General features: G+C 52.5%; 1 protein-coding gene across 6 annotated transcripts in view; it reads left to right on the plus strand.

The window, feature by feature from the left end:
- The window catches only part of PGBD5 (piggyBac transposable element derived 5), a 107,128-nt gene extending 94,513 nt beyond the window's left edge, over positions 1-12,615 (plus strand). The window contains exons 6-8 of one of the 6 annotated variants that reach the window (XM_073879071.1): positions 4,474-4,579; positions 5,911-6,127; positions 12,386-12,615. In XM_073879071.1, coding sequence (XP_073735172.1) covers positions 4,474-4,579; positions 5,911-6,106 — 302 coding nt within the window. In that variant the 3' untranslated portion in view covers positions 6,107-6,127; positions 12,386-12,615. Of the gene's footprint in view, positions 1-4,473; positions 4,580-5,910; positions 8,368-12,385 lie in introns of those variants that run through there. The other 5 variants (XM_073879067.1, XM_073879068.1, XM_073879069.1 and 2 more) reach the window with 5 other exon arrangements.
- Positions 12,616-21,643: the final 9,028 nt, after the last annotated feature.

The following is a 21,643-nucleotide window of genomic DNA, read 5'->3' on the forward strand; positions in this document are numbered from 1 at the left end:
AAGTCATTATGTTTCGGTGGAGATTAGAACCCAGCGACGCAAGCCTATGGGACTTACGTGTAGAGAGCTATGGAAAGTTGCCAGTTTCTCCAGGGCTGTGTGAAGGGCACCTAGAGGAAATGTTTGGAATTGACCCTGCAAGCTGAAGGCGAGACTTTGAATTGGACTTCTGTACTCTCCTGATTGGGCAAGAGCCTTCACGGAGAGAAAGTTCAGGAAGAGGTTGTAGGAGCTCCCTCCCACCAAATTGTGCATAACAAATTATAAATTATGCAATACTGTTGAAGATGACAAAACCTTAAAACCCCAATCTCAAGGTTTGAGAGCCTTAAATCTGTCACCAAGGGAACCAGCAAAGAGGATATTGATGGGGAAGAAGAGAAAATTGGTAGGCTTGATCTTTAAATATGCCAAAATTTAGTGTTTGTGTTTCCTTCAGTTGTAGTTGCCATTTCTAAAGTACTCTAAATCACAAAGTCCTGGGCGCCTGGGTGGCTCAGTCGGTGGAGTGTCTGCCTTCAGCTCAGGTCAGGATCCCAGGGTCCTGGAATCGAGCCTGACGTTGGGCTCCCTGCTCAGTGGGAGAGTCTGCTTCTCCCCTCACTTCTGCCCCTTACCCCGGCTCATGCTCTCTCTCTCTCTCTCTCTCTCGTGCTCTCTCAAATAAAATCTTTTTTAAAAAAATCACAAATTCCCAAATCTTAGACTCCCTTAAAATTCCCAGGAAGTATGCCTCAGCCCCTCTGGCAGCAGCCCCAGGGTGGGTGGCCCAGACGCCCATGAGCCAGGCCTGCTTGGGAGCAGGAGCACCCAGAGGCAGGGAGGCGGTGTGAAGAGCCCAGGCTGGCCCCTCTCTCCTCCCCACGGGGGATTCCTTTCACTAGTCTACATCTTACAGTGGTTTTTTTTTTTGTTTTTTTTTTAATGAAGGGAGAGATTTTTCCTTTCAATGTACTTTCATTTTTTTTAATGTCATAATTTCTCTGCCCCCTCATTAATGATCCATTTTTTATATGAATAATGTAGTGAATATCTCCATACATTTGGGAACATCTTTGATCATTTCCTCAAAATAAATCTGAGAGTAGAGTAGCTGGCCCAGAGGGTCTGAACATTTGGAAGGCTTTTGATGACATGTTGTTGAAAGACCATTCTTAACACTATGACGGGCTCTGAGAGGACCCATACTCCTCCTGCGTTTACCAACACATTTTTTCCCCTAAATTTGTCAGTCTGGGGGGTGAAAATGCTACAGAATTTTAAATCTAAATTGCATGACTGCTGGGGAGGTTGAGCATCTCTTTGTGAATTTGTTGGACAATTTTCAGTGATTTCTTCGTGTTGTGTTCAGTTTGTCCTTTGAGACGCTTGTCTTGTTGAAAGCAGATTTTATGCCTATAAGCAAGTATTTTTCTGCATTTGTTTTACTTTTGCTTTTATTTATGATTAGTATTTTTTAACCTCAAGTTGTTTTTCCTTCTGCACGGGCAAGATCTGTTGGTCACGTTCTTTGTTCTTATAAGAGCTTTGAAAGTCCCTGCTTTGTGCCAAGGCTGAATGAGTGTAATAAGATCACCTGCTTGTCATATAGTGTGATTTTGTGCTCTTTACAGTAACCCTCTGGCATCAGTTGGGTTTTTACTCTTTTTTTTTTTTAATTAAGTGGCAAGTGTTGGCTGACCAAGCAGGCCTGCCTCTGTGCCTGAACCATTTATAGAAAAACTCTTTTTCTACTTTTTAAAAATATCACCCAGAGGATGAAGTCTCAAATATTGTAAAGACTGCCTTTCAGCTTTAGACTCTCTCCTGCTATGATCCTATATATATATATATATATATACATGCTCTTCTAAAAGTTGAGTAGAATTTCCAATTTTAGTAACTATATAACTGGTGAGGAACATTTTAGGAATCGGTTTATTATTTCTTCTGGATTCTAAGGAAAAATGTCCCTTCTTTCAGAGAACGTGAGCATGTGCACAGGCTTCTTAAAAGTCACATTTCCAGGGACATCCGTATGGAGAACCCAACCCTTCTGCTTTCCTTCTGAAATCCGTTTTGGATCTGTCCTCTCCCTACCAGAGTCTTGGCCCACCTGGGGCTCAGGCTCCACGAGACCGAGTCACACACAGAATGCGGGTGTAGGACTGAGTCAGGGCTTGACTCATTCAGCCTCACGGAGTGGCAGAACGACCATCAGCCACGCCGCGAATAGCCTTGGGAGGCGGTGGACAGGGCTGCCACTGCGCATGAGCACACGTGTTTCTCCCACCCGGTCAGATCGATCTCTGGTGCCGCAGAGGTACCTCCGTGTGTGCGCGGAGATTCCACACAGCTGTGAATGCGCAGGGTTCGCCCAGGGCACCTGTGGGCCGCGTACAGATGACGTCAGCAACGCCAGTAAATATCAGCGTCTTGTCACCCTGTCCCATGTGCAAGCTTGTTGGTCCTCAGAAAAGGATATGACGGAACATTTCTAGCTGGAATAGTATCTCAAAATCCAAAATATCACCAAGGATGAGGTTGATTTATAAAATGGGGGAAATGCTCAAGCAGAGGAGCGCAGACCTGGGGTTTGAAGCCACTCTGCTGAGATTTCCAGCAGAAAGCCTCGTACGTTGACAACCATGAGAAGGATGAGGGAATGAAGGGCTGGAGCACGTCCCCCCTGGCATTCAAGGAACTATGGCCCCGGCGGTCACCCAGGAGGCCGGAGCTGTAGGCTGTGGGAGCTCCAGGGACGAGGTCGACCCTGAGCCCCTTGGCGCGTGAGCCCGACTGCCTGGAAAGCTGGGTGACTCAGAGCGAGTCACCCTCCGCATCTGGGGAAGAACGGAGGGGACTCTCTTCCTGTACAGGGATGATCTGATGCGTCCGTATCCACGTGCACTCCGTGGAGCCCTCATGGGGCCCGAGCCTCTTTAGACTCAGAGGAAACTGTAATTTCGGACAAACGAAAACGGAGCTGGGAGACCTGCCCAGGCCTGGGCTCATGTGTGAGACTAGGATGCTTCCCTGATCAGTCTTGGGCTGGGGTGGGCTGAGATAAGGGACCAGGAACAGGCATACTCAGGGGTGCCGTTGGAGAGGGACAGCCCTCCTTGGAGGCTGCAGGACATGCCCATCCCGCCTGTGTGGCTGGATCACCAGACAATAGAGCATCTCCGTGCAGAGTCCCAGAACCCTCTGGACAGGAGGAAGCCCCCAGCCTGGGCCTTGAGGCCCTCTGACCCTCCAAGAGCTAGATGCATTGCCTGGGCCCCACTCCAGGCCTCCCAAGACCACATCTCTAGGGGTGGGGCCCTGCCAACCTCAAGTTCTCCAGGGACTTCTTGGTGTGAAAAACCAGTATCTGGGGGCATGGCTGGGGGACAGGGACCAAAAGAAACAGAAAGATCCCAGCTCAGGGCTCAGTCTGTGCAAATGGATCCCTACACTCCTGTCTCCTGTAGGTCCCTTGGTGAGCTGGCAGGAGACATGCTAGGTGAAAGCCCCTTATGCCCGCAGGGGACACCCCTCTTGTACTTCAACTGTATCCATTCAAGTAGCGTGAAAACTTCACAGTCCTTTAGACTGATCCCTTTTAAAAAACACACTCCAAAAAACGGTGCTGTTCTCATAATCCCTTGATGTTGTGGGGGGAGGCTGGTCAGAGGAGATGGTGGCAAATCCCGGCCAAACCTGAGCGCACACGGCTCCTTGGACGAAAGCATTCTTCCACGTCTTCCGCGTCATGTCTGGAGGGCAGCTGTGGGCCCGTGGGGCGGGTCCTGGAAACGAGGCGGTCCCGCAGCGGTTTGGGCAGCAGGGTGAGGAGGGCTAACTGATCTCTTTCTGCTCTTCACACCCTGATCAGTGGGCAGTGCCCCTGGACACCTTCCCATTTGCATTTAGTAGAGCAAAGGCATTTGAAGGCCTGGGGTTGGGGGTAGGGAGCAGAGTTTCAGGAGCGGCAGGATGCAAAAGGCACTTTCCCTCCCTTAGTCCACAGGGGCCCCCCAGAAGTCCTGGGATGCACGGAAGGGGGAACCTGGGGCTCGTTGGGTGGGGGGCTCCTCGTTCTTCTGGGTCTGTAACTCCGCCCTTCTGCTGTGATGGAGGCGGGCAGAGGAGACAGAAAGGACTCGAGTGCTCCCTGACCTCGGCAGCCTTTGTGTGGGGAGGGAGAAGGTGGGGAGAGTGAGTCCTGCATCTCCCCTTTGCTCTCTGAAGGCCCTGCCAGGTGTGGCGCCCTCCCCGGTGCCACTTAAAGCCACCTTTGGGCCCGCCATCACCCCGCGTGCCCGCAGCACCCCTACACACTCACCTAACTTTATGTTCTCCTCACGTCCCCGGGGGCTTTTAGGGACCGGGGTCCATCTTCTGCCCTTCCCCCTCGGGTCCCTGTTGCATGGGTGGAGCTAGGCACCTTCGTCAGCGGGCGTGTGCAGGAGACCGTTCGGGAGGGGTTGTGAGCTTCTCTCTTCCCCGCAGGAGTGATCATCAAGAGGAAGAGTGGGGGCATCCCCTGCCCCTTGGCCGTGGAGGCATTTGCTGCGCACCTTAGCTACATCTGCAAATACGATGACAAGTACAGCAAGTGAGTGAGCAGGCGGCTCGCAGCCACGGGAGGGCTCCTGCGGTCTCACGGGTGCGGACTAGAGGTTGCTGGGTGCTCAGGAACCTCCCAGCTTCAGAATGAACGGAGCAAGCCCCTGTGAGACAAACTCCTGAGCCCTCGTCCCGGCCTCTGGGCTCACCTGTGCAGCCCCCTCCCGCCCGGGCACCCTGCCTCCTCCCCCACCACCCTTGCCCCGAGGGGCCCTTCCTTCCACTCACTCGGGTCTAGCCTGCACCCTCCGTCCCCCGGCCAGACTGCCCTCCGCCCGTCCCTCACAGCTGCGGCCCCATCACATTGAGCCCTGGTTTCCAGCACAGGTTACATAACTCTTTCCACTCTGGATGCCCGTAGCAGGTGCACACCCACAGCGCCGTAACAGGAACTCAAGAAGCGATTGCTAGTGAACCTGAATGTGACTATTAATTGCCAGGGTCGAGCCTCACAACCTAGAACAAAGTTGGAGCAACCCCAAAGACAGGTGGGCGTTTACTCAGTCCGCTTGGAGGGGAATCTGCTGGATTTCATGGCAAAGAGAGAAAACCGAGGACCCGGTTCTCCCTGGAAAACTGAGCCTAGGTTCGGAGGGGAGCCCCACTCCATTGGGAGTCCTTGAGCAAATGTTTATTGCACGCCAGCTGTGTGCTCAGCACCTGCTGATTCCAGGCGGTTACTACAAAGAAATCCGCGTTGATTTAATAAACATGTTCAGGACCGCTCTGGGCTGGTGGTGGTGAAGATACTGACCCTCAAACACTCCTCAGTCTGGTGCAGAGACAAAGATGCGATGGAGGACACAGTGCAGGGATGAGTCCTAAGCTGGGTTGGCCCTGGAGGGGCCTCCCTGAGGTGACATCCGTCCTGGACCTGAAGGGAAGGCGGGGGTGGCAAAGAGACGTGCACTCGGGAGGAGGGGACACATTGCAGACGCCTGCAGCTGAGGGTGAACTTGCCCTTGGGACGCGGAGGCAGTTCAGTGTGCCCGGGACGCGGCATCCAAGGAGGGCTCTGGGCAAAGCTCGGGTCGGAGCTTCTGAGCTTCGCCACGGAAGGCCTGGCTCCCTGTTCCAGCATCTCCTTCAGCGACCCCACTCCCAGCCAGTCCTCTGATAGGAATGGTTTTCATCTTCTTAGTCTCAGGTCAAGTTCAGTGTGACAGGGCCTCAGCGGGAGCCAGCCCCCAGCCTGCCTCCCACCCCCGCGGCCCCTCGGTGGCAGCACTGACCGTGATGAGGCCCTGTGGGACCACCCCCCCCGACACGGGTGCCCGTGAACCCCTGGGGTCAGCTTCTCTTATCCCTCTGTCCTCGTAGGTATTTCATTTCTCATAAACCGAACAAGACCTGGCAGCAGGTGTTCTGGTTCGCCGTCAGCATCGCCATCAACAACGCCTACATCCTCTACAAGATGTCCGATGCCTACCACGTGAAGAGGTACAGCCGGGCGCAATTTGGCGAGAGACTGGTGAGGGAGCTGCTGGGCCTGGAGGAGGCCTCACCAGCCCACTGATGCCACCGCGGCCAGGCTTAGGTGAGGACCAGGTCCGGGAGGCAGGAGGAGGGAGAGAGCCTGCCGTTCCGACCTGCCCAGCCAGAGCCCTGGGGCGCCCCTGGGTGGGGGGGGGAAGGGGGTGGGCCCGGCCTCCGCAGGGCCCAGGGTGGGCCTGGTCAGACGACGGCTGCTCTCCCGGTTCCCCTTCAAAGAAGAGCACGTCCTCCCTCCAGAAGCCGCCCACCCGGTGCCGGGATGGGCGCCGCACCCAGACTCTACATGCGGGCCCGGGCGCTGTCGGTGGCCTTTGCCCCGTGGGGCACCGCATCCTCGGGACACCCATGGAGCTCACCTCAGCACGGGGGACCCGGGAAGGCTGTCGCCACCAGAGGCACCGGGGATGGGATGTGCCGTAGTGTGTTCCGCTAGAAGGGCCTGCTCTGTGAGGGTGTAAAGACGTGTGCGACCGGGTTCCACCTCGTGCCGTGTCTGCAGGTGACCGGAAGCGAGCAGGTCATGCTAAGGCGGTCGGGCGTGTGCAGGAGACTGGAGCGTTCTCTGGTCCTTGCGCCGTGCAAGCCACTCAGAACGGGTCTCCTAGAACAAGAAACAAACTGGGTGCCGTGAAAATGCAGGGATGAAATGGGGGGAGCGGTTGCCAATTCTGATTAATAAACGAGGCGTCCCTACTCATTTCATTTCTCTGGCTGGTGGCCCGGGGCGGGGGGTGGGGGGAAAGGGGAAATGCCAACAGAACCGCAGTGATGTGTGATGCTATTTTTTATTTTTAAATATATCTTCAGGTTATTTTCTTACTGTTGCTTAAGATCTTCTGTAAAAGGAAAATATCCCCCTTCTTTACCGCCCCCTCCCCCACCCCAGCCGTGACTCCTTGCATGAGCACAGTTCGGCATTCCAGGCCCTGTGACTGTACCGGGCTGGAGGGGGCAGCTGGCTTCCAGAACGGACGTGGTTCCATTCCATCGAGGATCCTGGGGAGGGGGGGGGGTCTGTGGGCCTTATGCTTTGTCACAGACATTGCCATTGGTAGAATTCCTTGTTTCGAAAACGTGTAGTATTGCTGAAGCAAACAACAAAAGGTCTGGGGAGGACGCTTGCTCCGCCCCACCCCCCGCCACCCCGGCCCCGTGTGCAGTGACCTGGCGGTGTCCACCCCTGTCCACCCTCGGGGCCCTGTGGCCAGCACACCCGAGCCCTGCGATGGGCCGGGGCCCCCAGCTCCGTCGGGTGTGGTGTCCCGCAGGGCCGGGGGCTCGCGCGCCCGGGGACTGAGAGCTGCACACCCAGCAGCCAGCAGCAAGGGCTCCGCTGACTTCCCACAGCATCCGGGGCTCCTTGGGAGCCCGGGTCCGTGTGTCTCCGGGGGAGGCCTCAACCCGGCTCGCCCACTGGTCTGACCATCCCCCACAGATGAGAAAGAGTGACTTCTGGAGTTACTCGACCCCCTGCACCTCAATTTATGTAGCCCCCTCATTTTTTACAAATGCAAAATCTATTCTACTCAGGCTTTGGGACTTTCTTCCTTGTTCACACTCAGTTGATTCCAGGTGTTGCCGGCAGCATGCTCCTCAGCTCCATGTCATTTCCGTACCCTAGGTTCATGAGGATCCCCCTCGCCCTGTGGTTTGAATTCGATGCCACGGATTGTAGGCCACATTTTCAATTGTGTTTCAGAACACCTTCGCCGTATCCTTTAATTGGATTGAAAGCACTTTTACCACATGGAGAAATATATTTTTAATTTGTGATGCTTTTCTACGAGGTCCACTCTTTCTGAGTCTAATGTGTTTCCAACACTTGGGGAGACTCTGATGAAAGCTGATGAATTTTCTTTTCTGTCCAAATAAGTAAAGGAAAAAATAAAAGTCTATTTAGATGCTGATCCCTTTTGTTAACATGTGAATTTCTTTCCAACGTTAGGGACAAAAGTATGGGCTACTCTTTTAAGACTTGACTTCTCGTTCTATCATCTAGTGTGTAGGATCTGGGACTGTTTTTAGTATCCTATGCCCCTGAGCAGTTAAAAAAAAAAAATTCGGTTAAGTCTTTTTTCTTTTTTAAGATTTTATTTATTTAGAGGCGCCTGGGTGGCTCAGTCGGTGAAGCATCTGACTTTGGCTCAAGTCATGATCCCAGGATGCTGGGATCGAGCCCCACATAGGGCTCTCTGCTCGGCGGGGAGTCCGCTTCTCCCTCTCTCTCTACCTCTCCAACCCCTCTCATGCTGTTTCTCTCTCCCTCTCAAATAAATAAATCTTCCAAAAATTATTTATTTATTTATTTGACAGAGAGAAAGTGCACAAGCCAGCCCTATGAGCACAGCTGTATTCTAGGTGCCTGTGTGGGAGAAAACCCCCACCTGCCTGCCAAACGGGATTCCTCCTTGTTTCTTCTAGTCGGCATTGTCATCCACATCCTCCCAGAGAGGCACCGTTGGGACGGTGGGTGGGTGACTCTGCGTTACCAAGTAATTAGAGGGGGGACTTACACCATTTCAGTGCTCTGGGTTTTAAGTGGTAGATGCCTGTTTGTGAATGCTTGAAGCAGACAGCAAACTTCTAGTGGAGCCCCTGCAGGGTTGGGAAGAGTTTCTGTCCTTCTGGAAGGAGGAAAAAGTGACGTGGAGTACTTATTAGGAAAACCTGCAAGCAGGGGGACCTTGCCCCACCGATGTGAGGCTGACAGCCTTGGGGAATCGCTCCAGTTAAAATCCACCTGGCTCCAGGATCCCCGTGGGTTTGAAGGCCTCAGCTTGGCCCTAGATTGGCTGCTTTAGTAGCTGGTGCCTGCTGGTGCCGGGGGAAGGAAGTGGCTGTCACCAGAGGGGGTGCCGGCACAGCCTCCGCAAAGGCCGGGAGCAGGTGGGCACCTGTGCATCCCTGGCCGGTGAGACCTACCTGGGGCCTGCCTCAGCGGCACACGCTCCCCTGTGGGATCGCTTTGCTGCAGGGCCTAAAAAACAGAATAAGGAGCTTCCTGATCCCTGTGGAAAATAAAACAACAGAAGCCGAGACGCTTCTCCAAAGAAAAGCTCTCTTAGACCAGATGCCCTGAGCTTTATGTGGTTTAAGTCCCAGTCCCAGGACTGCGACAATATTCAGAATTAGGTAAGGGAAGCCTTCAGAGAAGGGAACGTGGGTGAGCTTCTATTTGCCGCCTTCCTGATCAGTTTCTTTATTTCATTCATGTTGTTTCTTCTCCCCACATTTCTGCTGCCCCCAAAGCCTCAGTTTTGAACAAGGTCTGACTGTGGTCAATGGGGAACGTTATAATACTAAGGCCATATTTCAAAACTCAGGTGAGTTACATCGGAAAACCTTGGTGTCTGGATCATTCTGGGCAAAGACATCCGGTTTCTTGGCTCCATCAGACAAGGCCCAGCCACCAGAATCGAATGAACTCTACGGTTGTTGCAGAGAAGATCGCAGACGCCAGGACAGGAGCTGGGAGGCTCTGGTCATCATGCATGGCCGTGCAGTGCCACTGTCCTCGGGAATCTGGCCTCAGCATCGGGCAGTGAGGGAGGCGGGCAGACCCACCCACGAGGTGGAGGTGGCAGTTGGCATTGCAGCCCATGCCTTCTCTGAAATTTGGGGCACTCACCCTGGCAGGCACGAGACACCTTGGTTGGTATAGGGGTGGCATATTCCAGAAAAGACACCAGATACGGCTTTGGCATATTCCAGAAAGGAACAGAATCAGCCTCCTCAGAAGGCTGGAGCCAGACTATATCTGACCAAAAACTGCCAATTTGTCATGCAGTCAATTACATGTAAGTGTAATTGCCCCGAGAGCCAATTATGTTGGTGCCAAATATGCACAGGTGCCCATTTTCCAGAATGTTTCTGGAAAGCATGGCACCATGTGTGAACAAGTTAAAAAGTGGTCCTCTCCCAGAGGTCATAACCCAGCAGAAAGCTCTGCTTTCCCAAAGGCTCTCCCAGAAGTCATAACCCAGCAGAAAGAAAGTTTCTTATAAATACCAACATGCGGTTACAAAATTTTTATTCCTTCCATTCTCCCTGTGGCTTATACTTGGTTCTATTTTCTCCAAGGAAATAGGGTACTGACCTCCTTCTCCAGCCTGACAACCGGTGTGAGGGTTTGCTTGTCCCCAGTTAACTTCTAACGTCCCACCTCATTCAATAAGAAAGGGTCACGACTTCAACAAAAATAGTGGTAGAAAAAAATCATTCACTGGGAAGATGAGATTTTAGCTCTTAGCTCTTCCCTAGCCTTGGCCGTCTTTCTAAAGTGCATCTGTTCCTCAAAAAATTAAAAACTACTACCAGGGGGTGCCTGGGTGGCTCCATTAGTAAAGCATGCAGCTCTTGATCTCAGGGTCGTGAGTTCAAGTCCTATGTTGGGCATAGAGATTAAAAGAAAATTGTACTACAATATGATCTGGCAATTCCACTTCTGGGTATTTATCCAAAGAAAATGAAAACACTAATTTGAAAAGGTATGTGCAGGCCCATGTTCACTGCAGCATGATTTACAACAGCCAAGACATGGAAGCAACCTGAGTGTCCATCGATGAATGAACAGATAAAATATTATATAGCCTTTAAGAAGAATGAAAGCCTGCCTTTTGTGACAATGTGGATGGACCTTGAGGGAGTTAGTGCTAAATGAAATAAGAGAAAAATACTGGGGGCGCCTGGGTGGCTCAGTCGGTTAAGCGTCTGCCTTCAGCTCAGGTCGTGATCCCGGGGTCCTGGGATGGAGCCTCACATAGGGCTTCCTGCTCGGTGGGGGACCTGCTTCTGCCTCTCCCTCTGCTACTCCCCCTGCTTGCTCTCTTTCAAATAAAAAATAATAAAAATAAATTTAAAAAATTACTGTATGATCTCTTATATGTGTAATCCAGAAAAAATATATATATATATATAAATTAAGCTCATAGATCTAGAGAACAGATTTGTAGCTGCCGGAGATAGGGGACGGGGAGTGGGAGAAATGAGTGAACTGCTTTTTTTTTTTTGTTTAAGATTTTATTTATTTGACAGAGACACAGCGAGAGAGGGAACACAAGCAGGGGGAGTGGGAGAGGGAGAAGCAGGCTTCCCACTGAGCAGGGAGCCCGATGGGGGCTCGATCCCAGGATCCCGGGATCATGACCTGAGCCGAAGGCAGACACTTAACGACTGAGCCACCCAGGTGCCCCACTTTTTTTTTTTAGTTAGATAACAAAAAAATAAAAATGCACTGAGTTTCATAATTGAGAGCTTTCTCCCAGTGAATAGAATGTAGAAGGAATGAACAAAAGAAGAATGCAGGGTATGTGGTGTCTGTTATTTCAATAGATAAGAAAGAACAGAACAGTTGCATACATTTTTTAAGTGTAAATTTAAGATCTGGAGTTGTGGGATTCTGGGATTGTTTTATTGAAGCATTTTGTAGTCACTTTCATCCATTTCAACATAATGCCATACATAGCTTATTGTGGCTTTTTACAGTGTGTCCCCTTATCAGTACTTACCAGTACTTATCAGTAGAAGTACGGTGTCCAAAGTGGAACAAGTGCTGCACTCGATCCTGTGCCAGTCCAGGCATGAGTCCAGGGCTGGCCACCATCCTACAAGAAGAGACGACCAGTTAGGGGGTCCTGGAGTCGAGGACAGTGGGTCCCCATAGAAACAAGGTGGTAGGGGCAATTGGGAAAACGGGGTGACTTAAGTTGGGTGGTGAAGCACTGACTCAGGAGGGAACGTGGCGTTTGTCTCCAGACTCCCTAGTCCCCTTTTCCATGTGGTGCATGTCACCAGGAGTCAGGCTTCAGCTCCGAGGGGAGAGCGATTTCCAGTGTCTAGAGCTGCCCAACACTGGGACAGGACTCCAGAGAAAGCAGGGACCACTCTGCCCGTTGCTGAATGTCTTCCACCAGAGGCGGCTCACAACATTGGAAGGTCCCAGAGGGCGTTCTGTGGGCAGGAGGTGGCCTTAACCCCAGGCTGTGGGCTTGAGCAAGACATCCCTGCTCGAGAGGAGCCGAAGATAGCCATGAAGCCAAGCCCTGACTCCCGGCTCCCGGGCAGAGGCTGTTGGCGATGAAGAAGGAACCCAAGTGTGAAGACGCTTGCCTCTCTCTGGAGGATGCCCCCAGCTCCGAGCTGCTCGCCTTCCTTCTTCCTCTTTCTCAAACGGAGGTTCCCACTTCCTCCCAGTTCAGGGATAGCTGCCATCAGAAACAGCGAACTCCGTGTCAAGGAATCTGGAAAGATTGAGATTTTATTTGAAAATTTCTTTGCACGCTTATCTTGCTTTTCCTTACAGTTTTCCGTGAAGAATCTTCAGGAGCAAAATTTTAATCTTATCGTGAACCGCACCTCTGTAGCCCTCGGGATCTCACACAACTACGCCCCATCCCTTTGGTGAAGATAAAGCCGACCCTTCTGTCAAGTTTTTGATTTCACACTAAGACATGCTTGCAATAAATTTTTACAAATTTTGTATCTCATGAGCTAAATTCTGAATTCTAAAACATGAAGTATGGCATATACATAAAAACACACACACATACACATACATATAGACGTGATTTAATTCCAGTATCTCATGTGATTTTTATTTCTGCAGCAAAGTTTGTCTATAGTCAGCAACTTTGAAATACAATCAGAGATATTGCATTTGCTTCTCTCTGGTGGTGTCTTCTGGGGGCGGGAGGATATGATGAAGGAAATTCATGAAAAGCATCATGAACAATAGCGGAAGTTGGACAAAGCCTGGCGAACCCACCCTGCGGATTCTCCCAAAGGTAAAGAGGGATGGCAGGTCTTGGGGACACCTGAGCCTTCTCACCTCTGCTGCTGATCCTGGGGAAAGTCAGGGGGGTGTTCCTATGGGGCCCTTCCCTATCTCCCCCTGCCATCTTGTTCATGTTGGGGGCCGGGGGGGCAGGTGGGATCAAACGGTCTCCAGCATCGGAGGCCGGACTGTGCAGCCTGGTGCCCCCTCAGCCGCTGCCATCCCCGCTGCCCGTCATCCTCCCCTTTTTCAGAAGCTTCTGGAATTGGAAGCATGAAACTGGAGTAAGCATCAGAAGGGAGGTCCTTGTGAGCAAAGTGAGAGAGGCAAGGAAAAATGCTTACGATTGAGAGCTAGGGTGTGTGGGGACATCCACAAAGCAAAGGGGTCACCTGCGACTCTGGCTGCGGTGGCAGTAGGCTACAAGACCAGAAGGTGGGAATTGTCATCCACATAGAAAATCTTAATGTATAGCAAAATGTCAGATCCCACTTTCCAGGGTTCTTTTTACACTTCATTACAGAAGAATACAAAGATTTGGAGAAGTGTGTGCTTTTCAACTCAAAATCAGAATTAAAACACCACAGCACATACTGACAATGTTTTAAGTTCTTCTGTAAGCCAAAAGTAATTTTCTTTTTTTAATTATTATTAGTTTCAGAGTGGAGTTCGGTGATTCATCAGTTGCATACAACACCCAGTGCTCGTTACGTCACGTGCCCCCAGCGACCCCCATCGCCCGCCCCCTCCCTGCAGCAACCCTCAGTTTGTTTCCTAGAGTCAAGAGCTTCTTACGGTTTGCTTCCCTCTCTGATTTTGTCCAAAAATAATTTCTAAACACTCCTCTAAAATCTTAAAGATTTCAGATCTTTGCTTGCCCAACTTTTTGACGAGCTGATTTTTACTTCACTGTGTGCTGTTGAGCCTTGAGGTGGACATTTTCTACAGTTGGTGACTCCCCTCTCTGCCTGCAAATGTCTCCCCTTCTCTTTTTCTCCCTCCCTTTCTCCCACCTTCTCAGCCCTCCCCTTCGCCGCTCGCCCCGTCCCTCCCCTCCTCCCTCTTCCCCACAGAACTTTGGTGAGCCCCAGAGTCATTCCCTGACTTTCCGCTCAGTGCGGGGGGGACAGTCTGGGGTATTCCTCCTGGTACCTGGGTTCTTCCTTTCTGTTCTCCGGCATCCTGGCTCTCAAGTCTCCCTGCCCCATGGGGCCTCTCATCTCCTCTCAAGGAGGGGTGGGGGATGTGGATCCTTTGTATCAAAACATCACAAGGGCGGAGGCACCGGAGAAAGAGGAGAGACTCTTCAACAAGGAGACAGAAGACCCTTTAGAGCCAGGAATGGATGACAAGATCTACATTACTGACCCTCGGGGCCCAGCCTTCCATGCCGTCCCTTGGGGCTCATGGGAATACTCAGAAAATCCAACAGCTGCTTTCTGGTTTGAGAGAGGGGACAGCAGAGGAAAGTGGACCAAAGGTCATTTATTTATTTATTTTAAAGATTTTATTTATTTGACCGAGAGAGACACAGCGAGAGAGGGAACACAAGCAGGGGCAGTGGGAGAGGGAGAAGCAGGCTCCCCGCGGAGCAGGGAGCCCGATGCGGGGCTCGATCCCAGGACCCTGGGACCATGACCTGAGCCGAAGGCAGACGCTTAACGACTGAGCCACCCAGGCGCCCCCCAAAGGTCATTTATTAAAGAAACTTTTATTGAGCTCTTCTAAACCACTAGATACCAGGGATGAACAAGAACAGTCTTTTCTATCAAGGACTGCCAAGTAGTGGGAGACACACACACAAATACCTCATGTCACCAGAGTAATAACAGAATATGAAAAAAAGTAAGCCAGGAACAATGACCATATTTTCTCACCGAGAAGTGGGGATGCATTGGCCGAACCACATTCTGTCACTGGGGCAGAATGTTTTTAAAGGAAGTGTTAAGAGATCTGTTTGTGCCATAGAGAGGTTAGGTGTGAATGTGACTTCACAAAATGAATGTGCTGTGGGATTTGCCACTGGGAGAGTCTTGCGCCAATAGGTGCAAGCCCAACAATTTTGCGCCCCAGTTTAATCACCACGATGCTATGGGGCCAGAGAGTGTGAGGTCCATGATGTTAAAATTTGTGCCTAAAGGAGAAATGATCAATCTGGAGGGAGGAACCTCCTGAAGAAGTCAAAGACAATTGGACACACGATGCTCTGCACCAGGCACACCCTGATGAGGGGACAGGGGCTGAGTGGCCCCCACACCCCTCTCCCCAGTCCCAGGAACTAGAAGAAGATGGAGTAAGCCTTGTCAGGATGCCCTCACCTGGCTGCCCCAGCCCTTCGCAGCAACCTGACCTTGTGGTAGCAGTCACTTTCTGGCCACATTTACCATCCCCCAGGACAAAAAGTCTAGCGACCATGAGTAATCAAACCCCAAAATCGAGACCCATGACCTGCAAGATAAGTATATTCATGGAGATGACGGGATGACATCCGGAGGGACTGTTGCCCAGCTGTAGACTGTAGAAGGGCGGGAAGAATGAGAAGACGTAGCCGGCTTTATCTGAGTTCAACGGTGTTACAAAGGCAAAAGGGAAGTATTTAACCACTTGGTCTGACCTTGGCTCAATCATCTTCCAAACCAAATTTTCGGTCCACCCCCTGCCTTCCCGGAATGCGTCCACCTCCTCTGGGATGACGCCTTTCCCATGTCTTCCCAGCAGAGGGCAGCAGAGTACACCTTATGAGCCGCAAATGAGGGTGCAAAGGGCAGAGTTGAGTCAACAAATGTGAGTTTGGGGTGGGGCGGTATTCTAGGCACTGTGGATACACAGTGAGCAGGACCCACAAAGTCTCTGCTGATCCAGAGCAAGGAGAGAGAACAATAAGCAAGTCACCCAAGACCATAAAACCCTCCTGTCACGGGGGCCAGGAAAGGGAAAGGCCCTGCTGCCGAAATCCTCCAGCAACTGCACCCTGGGGGCTGGTTAGGCGCCAGGCACCTCTAGGGACAGCTGACAAGACCAAGATCTCTGCCCTCCTGGGGCTTACATTCTAGCAGTGGGATGGGGACACAGGAAAGGAAAAGGTAGTTGGGCAGTATTTTAAAAGCTTATCAGGTGTTTGGAAAAAGAAGAAATAGGTTTTGTGGGATGCCGGGGCGTGGGGCAGAGGGACGGGTCAGGTTAGGTTCAGAGGCTCAGATCGGAACACGTTCCAGGGAGGGAGTCAGCCCAGCAGCATCGGGCTGCAACCCAACCTCAGCCTCGCCCGCTGGGGTCAAGTGGGGATGCTGGTTCCTCCCCCCGCCCCCCCCGACCCCCGCCAGGCCAAGTTGGGGACCACTGGTCTAGAGCGAGGGTGCCTGAGGGAGAGCAGGGCTGTGTGATGGGAGGGTGGTCAGAGAGGACAGCAGCCGCTCAGCGGGACAAGGACGGTTCATCCCATGCTGCCGGAGACCTGGGAACGTGAGCACAAACCAGCAAGGAACAGGGGGCAGGGGGTTACCTGGCCTGAGGGGTGGATGGTTCCTGGACTAGGGAAGAGAGAGGGGGAGAGGCAGAGAAGAGAGGGAGAGGAAGGGGTGGGGTGGGAGCAGCCTTGAGCCCACCCTGCAGGGGGCCAGGGGGATGAGTAGCCCATCTTTCTCCTCCCCACCTCATCTCCTGCCATGCCCCCAGGAGCCAAACCCAAACAGTCGGGGGACTGGGAGCCTCCCCAGAACCTGGGGGAGAGCAGACAATGGCCCTGAAGAGGGCTGTCCAGGCCCCAGCACAGGGTCTGTGGGCCGCCGTGGACCAGCTGCTGCGGTCCTGTATGGACCTGGCTCTGGAGGGACTCAGCTTCCAGAACTGTCCCCTCCTCTCCGGGGCTCCCCTGGATCCCTGCCTGGACAAGGCCGGTGGGCTCTGGCTTCTGATTGGGACTTTGGAGGATGTGAAAACGGGGCTCTGTCTGCTTCCATGTGGGGAGTAGTCCTGAAAAGCCAAGGGGAACGCAGAGCTGGTGGGTTCGGCTCGGGGCTCAGACACCCTGGAGGCTTCCCTGCAGTCCCCCGTGTCCCTGTCGCGGGCCCGCGCAGTACCGCACGCTTCGCGGGAGAGGGCAGCCTGGAGCAGTTAGGGTGGTCCTCCCGGGAGGGACTGGGCCCCGCGCAGGGGGCCACGCAGAGCCCAGGAGGCCCAGGGCCCAGGTCACTGGAGGGGCTGGGACAGGCCTGGTGCAGGGGAGGGGTGCGAGAGGGGCCCCCCAGCCCCCCACCCCACCCCAGAGCAGGGAGCCGGGCCGACCCCATCCTCAGAGACCCCGCGGGGTTCCTGCTCCGCCCACACGGCCTTGCCCTCTGTGTGGGTCCCTGGGTGTCTCAGGGGCGCAGCTGCTTGGGCAGGAGGCTCCTGCCGGTCCAAGCGCTCGGAGACCGCCCTCCGTGGATCCGACTCGGGGCTCAGCCTCTCCAGGGGTGGGCTCTCGGCGCTAGCGGGTCAGCAGCCTCTCTGGGCCTCGGCGTCCGGGGCTAGGAATACCTGCCTGGCTTCCTTCCCAAGGACACTGGGACGACATCGGGGAGGTGAACACCCAGACACCGCTGTCCTCATTAACAGCACTGTGGGCTCAGCCTGTGGAGTGGCAAGCCCGTGCCCCGGGGCTGCTGCCTGGGGCCCCTCATGGAAGGCTAGCACGTAAGACATTAATTCCCTAATCAGCTTGCGAAAATTGCATAGACAGATAGATGATAAGAGACTGATAGATAGATATCTTTACTAAAATAAACTGTGCCAGAAGTTGGCCTGGACGTCCCATTCTGGGTCTTTTCTAGCTCTGAGATTTCATCCTTTGCTTTCTGGTATCTTATGGATCAGAGGCAACCAAGGTCCAGCCTGGGGGAGCCACCTGCACAATGAAACCTCAAGGGACCCCATGATGCCCTCCATTCCCCCGCTGCCTGTTGGCGGTCTGCAGTGCTGGGTCGGGGAGGAGGGGCGGAGGGGCAGGAGGCCCGGCCGCACCCCTGCTTGTGTCTCACAAACGACCGTGGCTCATTCGTGAAGAGGACTCAAGAGCAATCCCAGGTCTGATGTGTGTAGTGGCAAGAAGACCTGTTGTGTGACTAGATACGTTTTAACAACAACAACAACAACAAAAAAAAAGAGCGAGAGCGAGAGCGAGAGCGAGAGCGAGAGCGAGAGCGAGAGAGAGAGAGAGAGAGAGAGGGAGAGGGAGAGAGAGGGAGGGAGGGAGATGAATCACATGGCCTGCGGTGTGTGGTGCTTCTGAAAGTTAGGTTCTGGATTGGGTTCCTGACTGGTTTTTGTTACTTAGCAAGCTATTAGCCTGTTTGGGCTTCAGTATTCTCACTTATAAAATGGAGACAGTGATTTTGCTTTACAGAGTGTCTGGGTGAGAAGACGGGGCCCACTCCCTCTTTCCCCCCGTCCCAGGGCCTGGCACACACGGGTCCCTCTGGTACCAGAAGGCCAAGTAGAAGGGAAAACATTCTTTACCAGGGAACACGTGGAAAGTGCAGGACACATTCTAGGGAGAGGCCCATCTTCCTGGGGCAAAAGTTAGACCCTCTAAAAGATGAGATCCCAGAGGGGGCCTCTCCCATGTTCCCTGTTCCTGCCTACCTCACCCCCAAGCAGCAAAAGAAACCAATGGGAAAAAAAAAAGAACCCAATGTGGATAGAGGGTCCAGCTTACAGGGGGGTGCGTGTAGGGGGAAGAAGGGGTTACAGGTCCGGGGAAGTGGGGAGGGGGATTACGGACAGGGGCAGGTGGCCTCGTAGGGAGCACTCCCTATCTAGATCCGAGGAGCTGGGAGGGGGAGGCTTTAGGATCCCCACCACCTCCTCCCTGCCTCCCTGCTGAGCACACCACTTGAACCCCAAGAAAGTACCTTCTGAAATCTGCAGGTTTTACCAGCCACCCCTGTTTGTGGAGTGCCCACCGTTCTTTCTGGTAATAAGGGACACTTTCTGCTCAGATTTGCTCATGTATGCAAGTGTCTCAGCACAAGGGTGGGTGCTCAAAACATGGTAGATTTTATGGATGTGGATAGAGCACACCCAGAGGGCCCAAAGCAGGCCGGAGGTGTCCAAGTGATTTTGAAGAGGGATCACCTCCAAGTCAAACCAAAAGGTTTTAATAGATCTTATGGTTCAAGCTGCACTGACCCCCAGAGTAGAAAACAGAGGAGCCTCCGGGCTGTTTCCCACGGCGGCTGCACCATTTTGCGTTCTCACGCAAGGTGTGCAAGGGTTCCAGTTTCTCCCATGCTCCATGACACTTGCTGTGTCTTCTTGTTTTGACAATAGCCATCCTGACAGGTGGGAATTGACATCCCATTGTGGTTTTGAGTTGTACTTCCCTGATGATGAGTGCTCTTGGCATTTTTTCATATACCTGTTGGTTATTTGTATGTCTTCTTCGGCAACATTAAAAACAGAATGACCAACTGATGCAGCAATTACTTCTGGGTATTTATTCAAGAGAACTGAATCAGGGTCTTCAAGGATTCATGCCCCCACGTTCATTTGCCACGTTAGGCACGGTAGCCAAGATGTGGAACGACCCAAGTGTCCACCAGCAGATGGGTAGGTAAAGAAAATGTGGGCTTGGGGTGCCTGGGTGGCTCAGTTGGTTAAGCAACTGCCTTCGGCTCAGGTCATGATCCTGGAGTCCTGGGATCGAGTCCCACATCGGGCTCCCTGCTGAGCAGGGAGTCTGTTTCTCCTTCTGACCCTCCTCCCTCTCATGCTCTCTCTCATTCTCTCTCTCACAAATAAATAAAATCTTAGAAAAAAAAAAAGAAAAAAAAGAAAATGTGGGCTATACGTAAGATGGGATATTATTCAATCTTTAAAGAGAAGAAAACTCTGCCCCAGGTGACCACGTGGAGGAACCCTGAGGACATTATGTTGAGTGAAATAAGCTGGACACAGAGAAAGCAAATATGTCAGGATCGCACTTCTACGGGCATACCTCGGAGATCTGGCGGGTTCTCTTCCGGGACAACCGCCATAGAGCGAGTATCACAAGTGAGTTGAATCGGTGTTTTGGTGTCCCAGGGCAGACACACGTTATGTTTACACTAGACTGGAGTCCATTACGTGTGCAACAGTATTGTCTAAAAACACAATGTGCGGACCTTAATTTATAAAAATACTTTATTGCTAAAAATGCCATCATCTGAGCTTTCCGCGAGTTGTAATCTTTTTGCTGCTGGAGGGTCCTGCCTCGATGTTTTTGTTTGTTTGTACAAGGGAAAACAAACAGTGAGCTTTCCAGCATCGTCCACATTAATCTTGCCAAGAACCGGCAGCACAGGTGTGGGGACCTCTCAGGGTCTCCCCATGATCTGATGATTAGCACTGAAATAGGAAGGTGTCGGAAGAAACAAATCCTTTCTCTGCTCCTGCCGGAAGGGGCCCCGGGGGTGTAGACTGCAGGCCCTACGGGATCTGAGAGACTCTGAAAGCCCTCCCAGCCCAGAGGGGTCTTCCCTCCAGCACTCACACCTTAGAAAGTCTGTGCTTTGTCTTCTAAGCATCTCTGAGGGAAGAGAAAAGCCCCCACCCCTCCGAGGTTGATAAACTGTCTTCCGTTAATGGTTTAATGTGAAAGAGTTAATTGCTATCATTCATTTTAATTCTTTCAGCCAGTCTTTCCAGAAGAATCTTGCATAAATCAAGGAGGCGGGTTTTAACTATTTCCTGGTTGTCAGCTTGGGAAGATCAGGGAGACCCTGGGCCCCACCTCCCCAGCAGCCGGGAGGAGGGAGGCGTAGACACAGGGAGCCACCGTTTACGGAGCGGACAGTTCTGTGCAAAGAGCTATGGAAACCTGAAAGAACATTCCGGGGGGCCGGGGCGGTTGAAAGCTAGGACTTCAGGGACGCCGAGCAGGGCCCGGGGAGGAGTGAGGCGAACGAACGGGCTGGAAGTGGTTGGCAAGGGTCAAGAAGGTCGATTAAGACCTAGTGATGACAGGTCATGGCAGGAAAATGTTTTCCTTTGTTTTTAGTGACAGGGCAGGCATGGGGGGGGTGGTGCAGCTATAAAAGAAAGTGTTGTTCTGTGAATGTACATGCGATTTTTCTGTTTCTGGGAAAAAGGTCCATAGAGTTCTTCAGATTTACAGAGAGTCTACCATCTGTGACGAGTTAGGCCCCCTGCCCTCTGCAACCCTTCCAGGGTCCCAGTCTCTCACGGTTCTGTTGCCAGCACCCTCCCGTGACCAGTGGGCCAATGTGCGTGGGCAGTGAGTGTGTCAGCCCTCCCAGGGGACACCTCCCTTTAGTCATGACTATTGAGACACAGTGTCTCGGGGCGCCTGGGTGGCTCAGTGGGTTAAGCGTCCCGACTCTGGATTTCGGCTCAGGTCATGATCTCAGGGTTGAGAGATCGAGCCCCCAGTCTGCTCTGTGCTCAGACGGGGAGTCTGCTTGAGATTCTCTCTCCCTCTGCCCCTCCCCCCTGCTCACACGCTCTAAACAAATAAATAAATGAATAAATAAAATCTTAAAAAAAAAAGACACGGTGTCTTAACAGAAGGAACAGTAAGTAGAAAGCATAATGACCCTCAAAGAGGGCTATCCCTGGGACCTGGGAACGGGTTGCTTCCTGTGGCAAATGGGAATTTAAGTTCCAGATGGAGTCCGGGTTGCTAGTCAGCTGGGCTGGGGGATCAGGAGCTAGATTATTCTGGATAATCCAGGGGAGCTGGTGGCATCACAAGCGTCTTGTAAGTGAGACACTTTCTTTCCCAAGTGTGTTCACCGGGGAGGGAGAAGG

This window comes from Callorhinus ursinus, unplaced genomic scaffold, assembly GCF_003265705.2.
Source record: "Callorhinus ursinus isolate GAN/ISIS: 27379988/994484 unplaced genomic scaffold, GSC_fseal_2.0 scaffold32, whole genome shotgun sequence".
NCBI classification, from domain to species: Eukaryota; Metazoa; Chordata; class Mammalia; order Carnivora; family Otariidae; genus Callorhinus; species Callorhinus ursinus.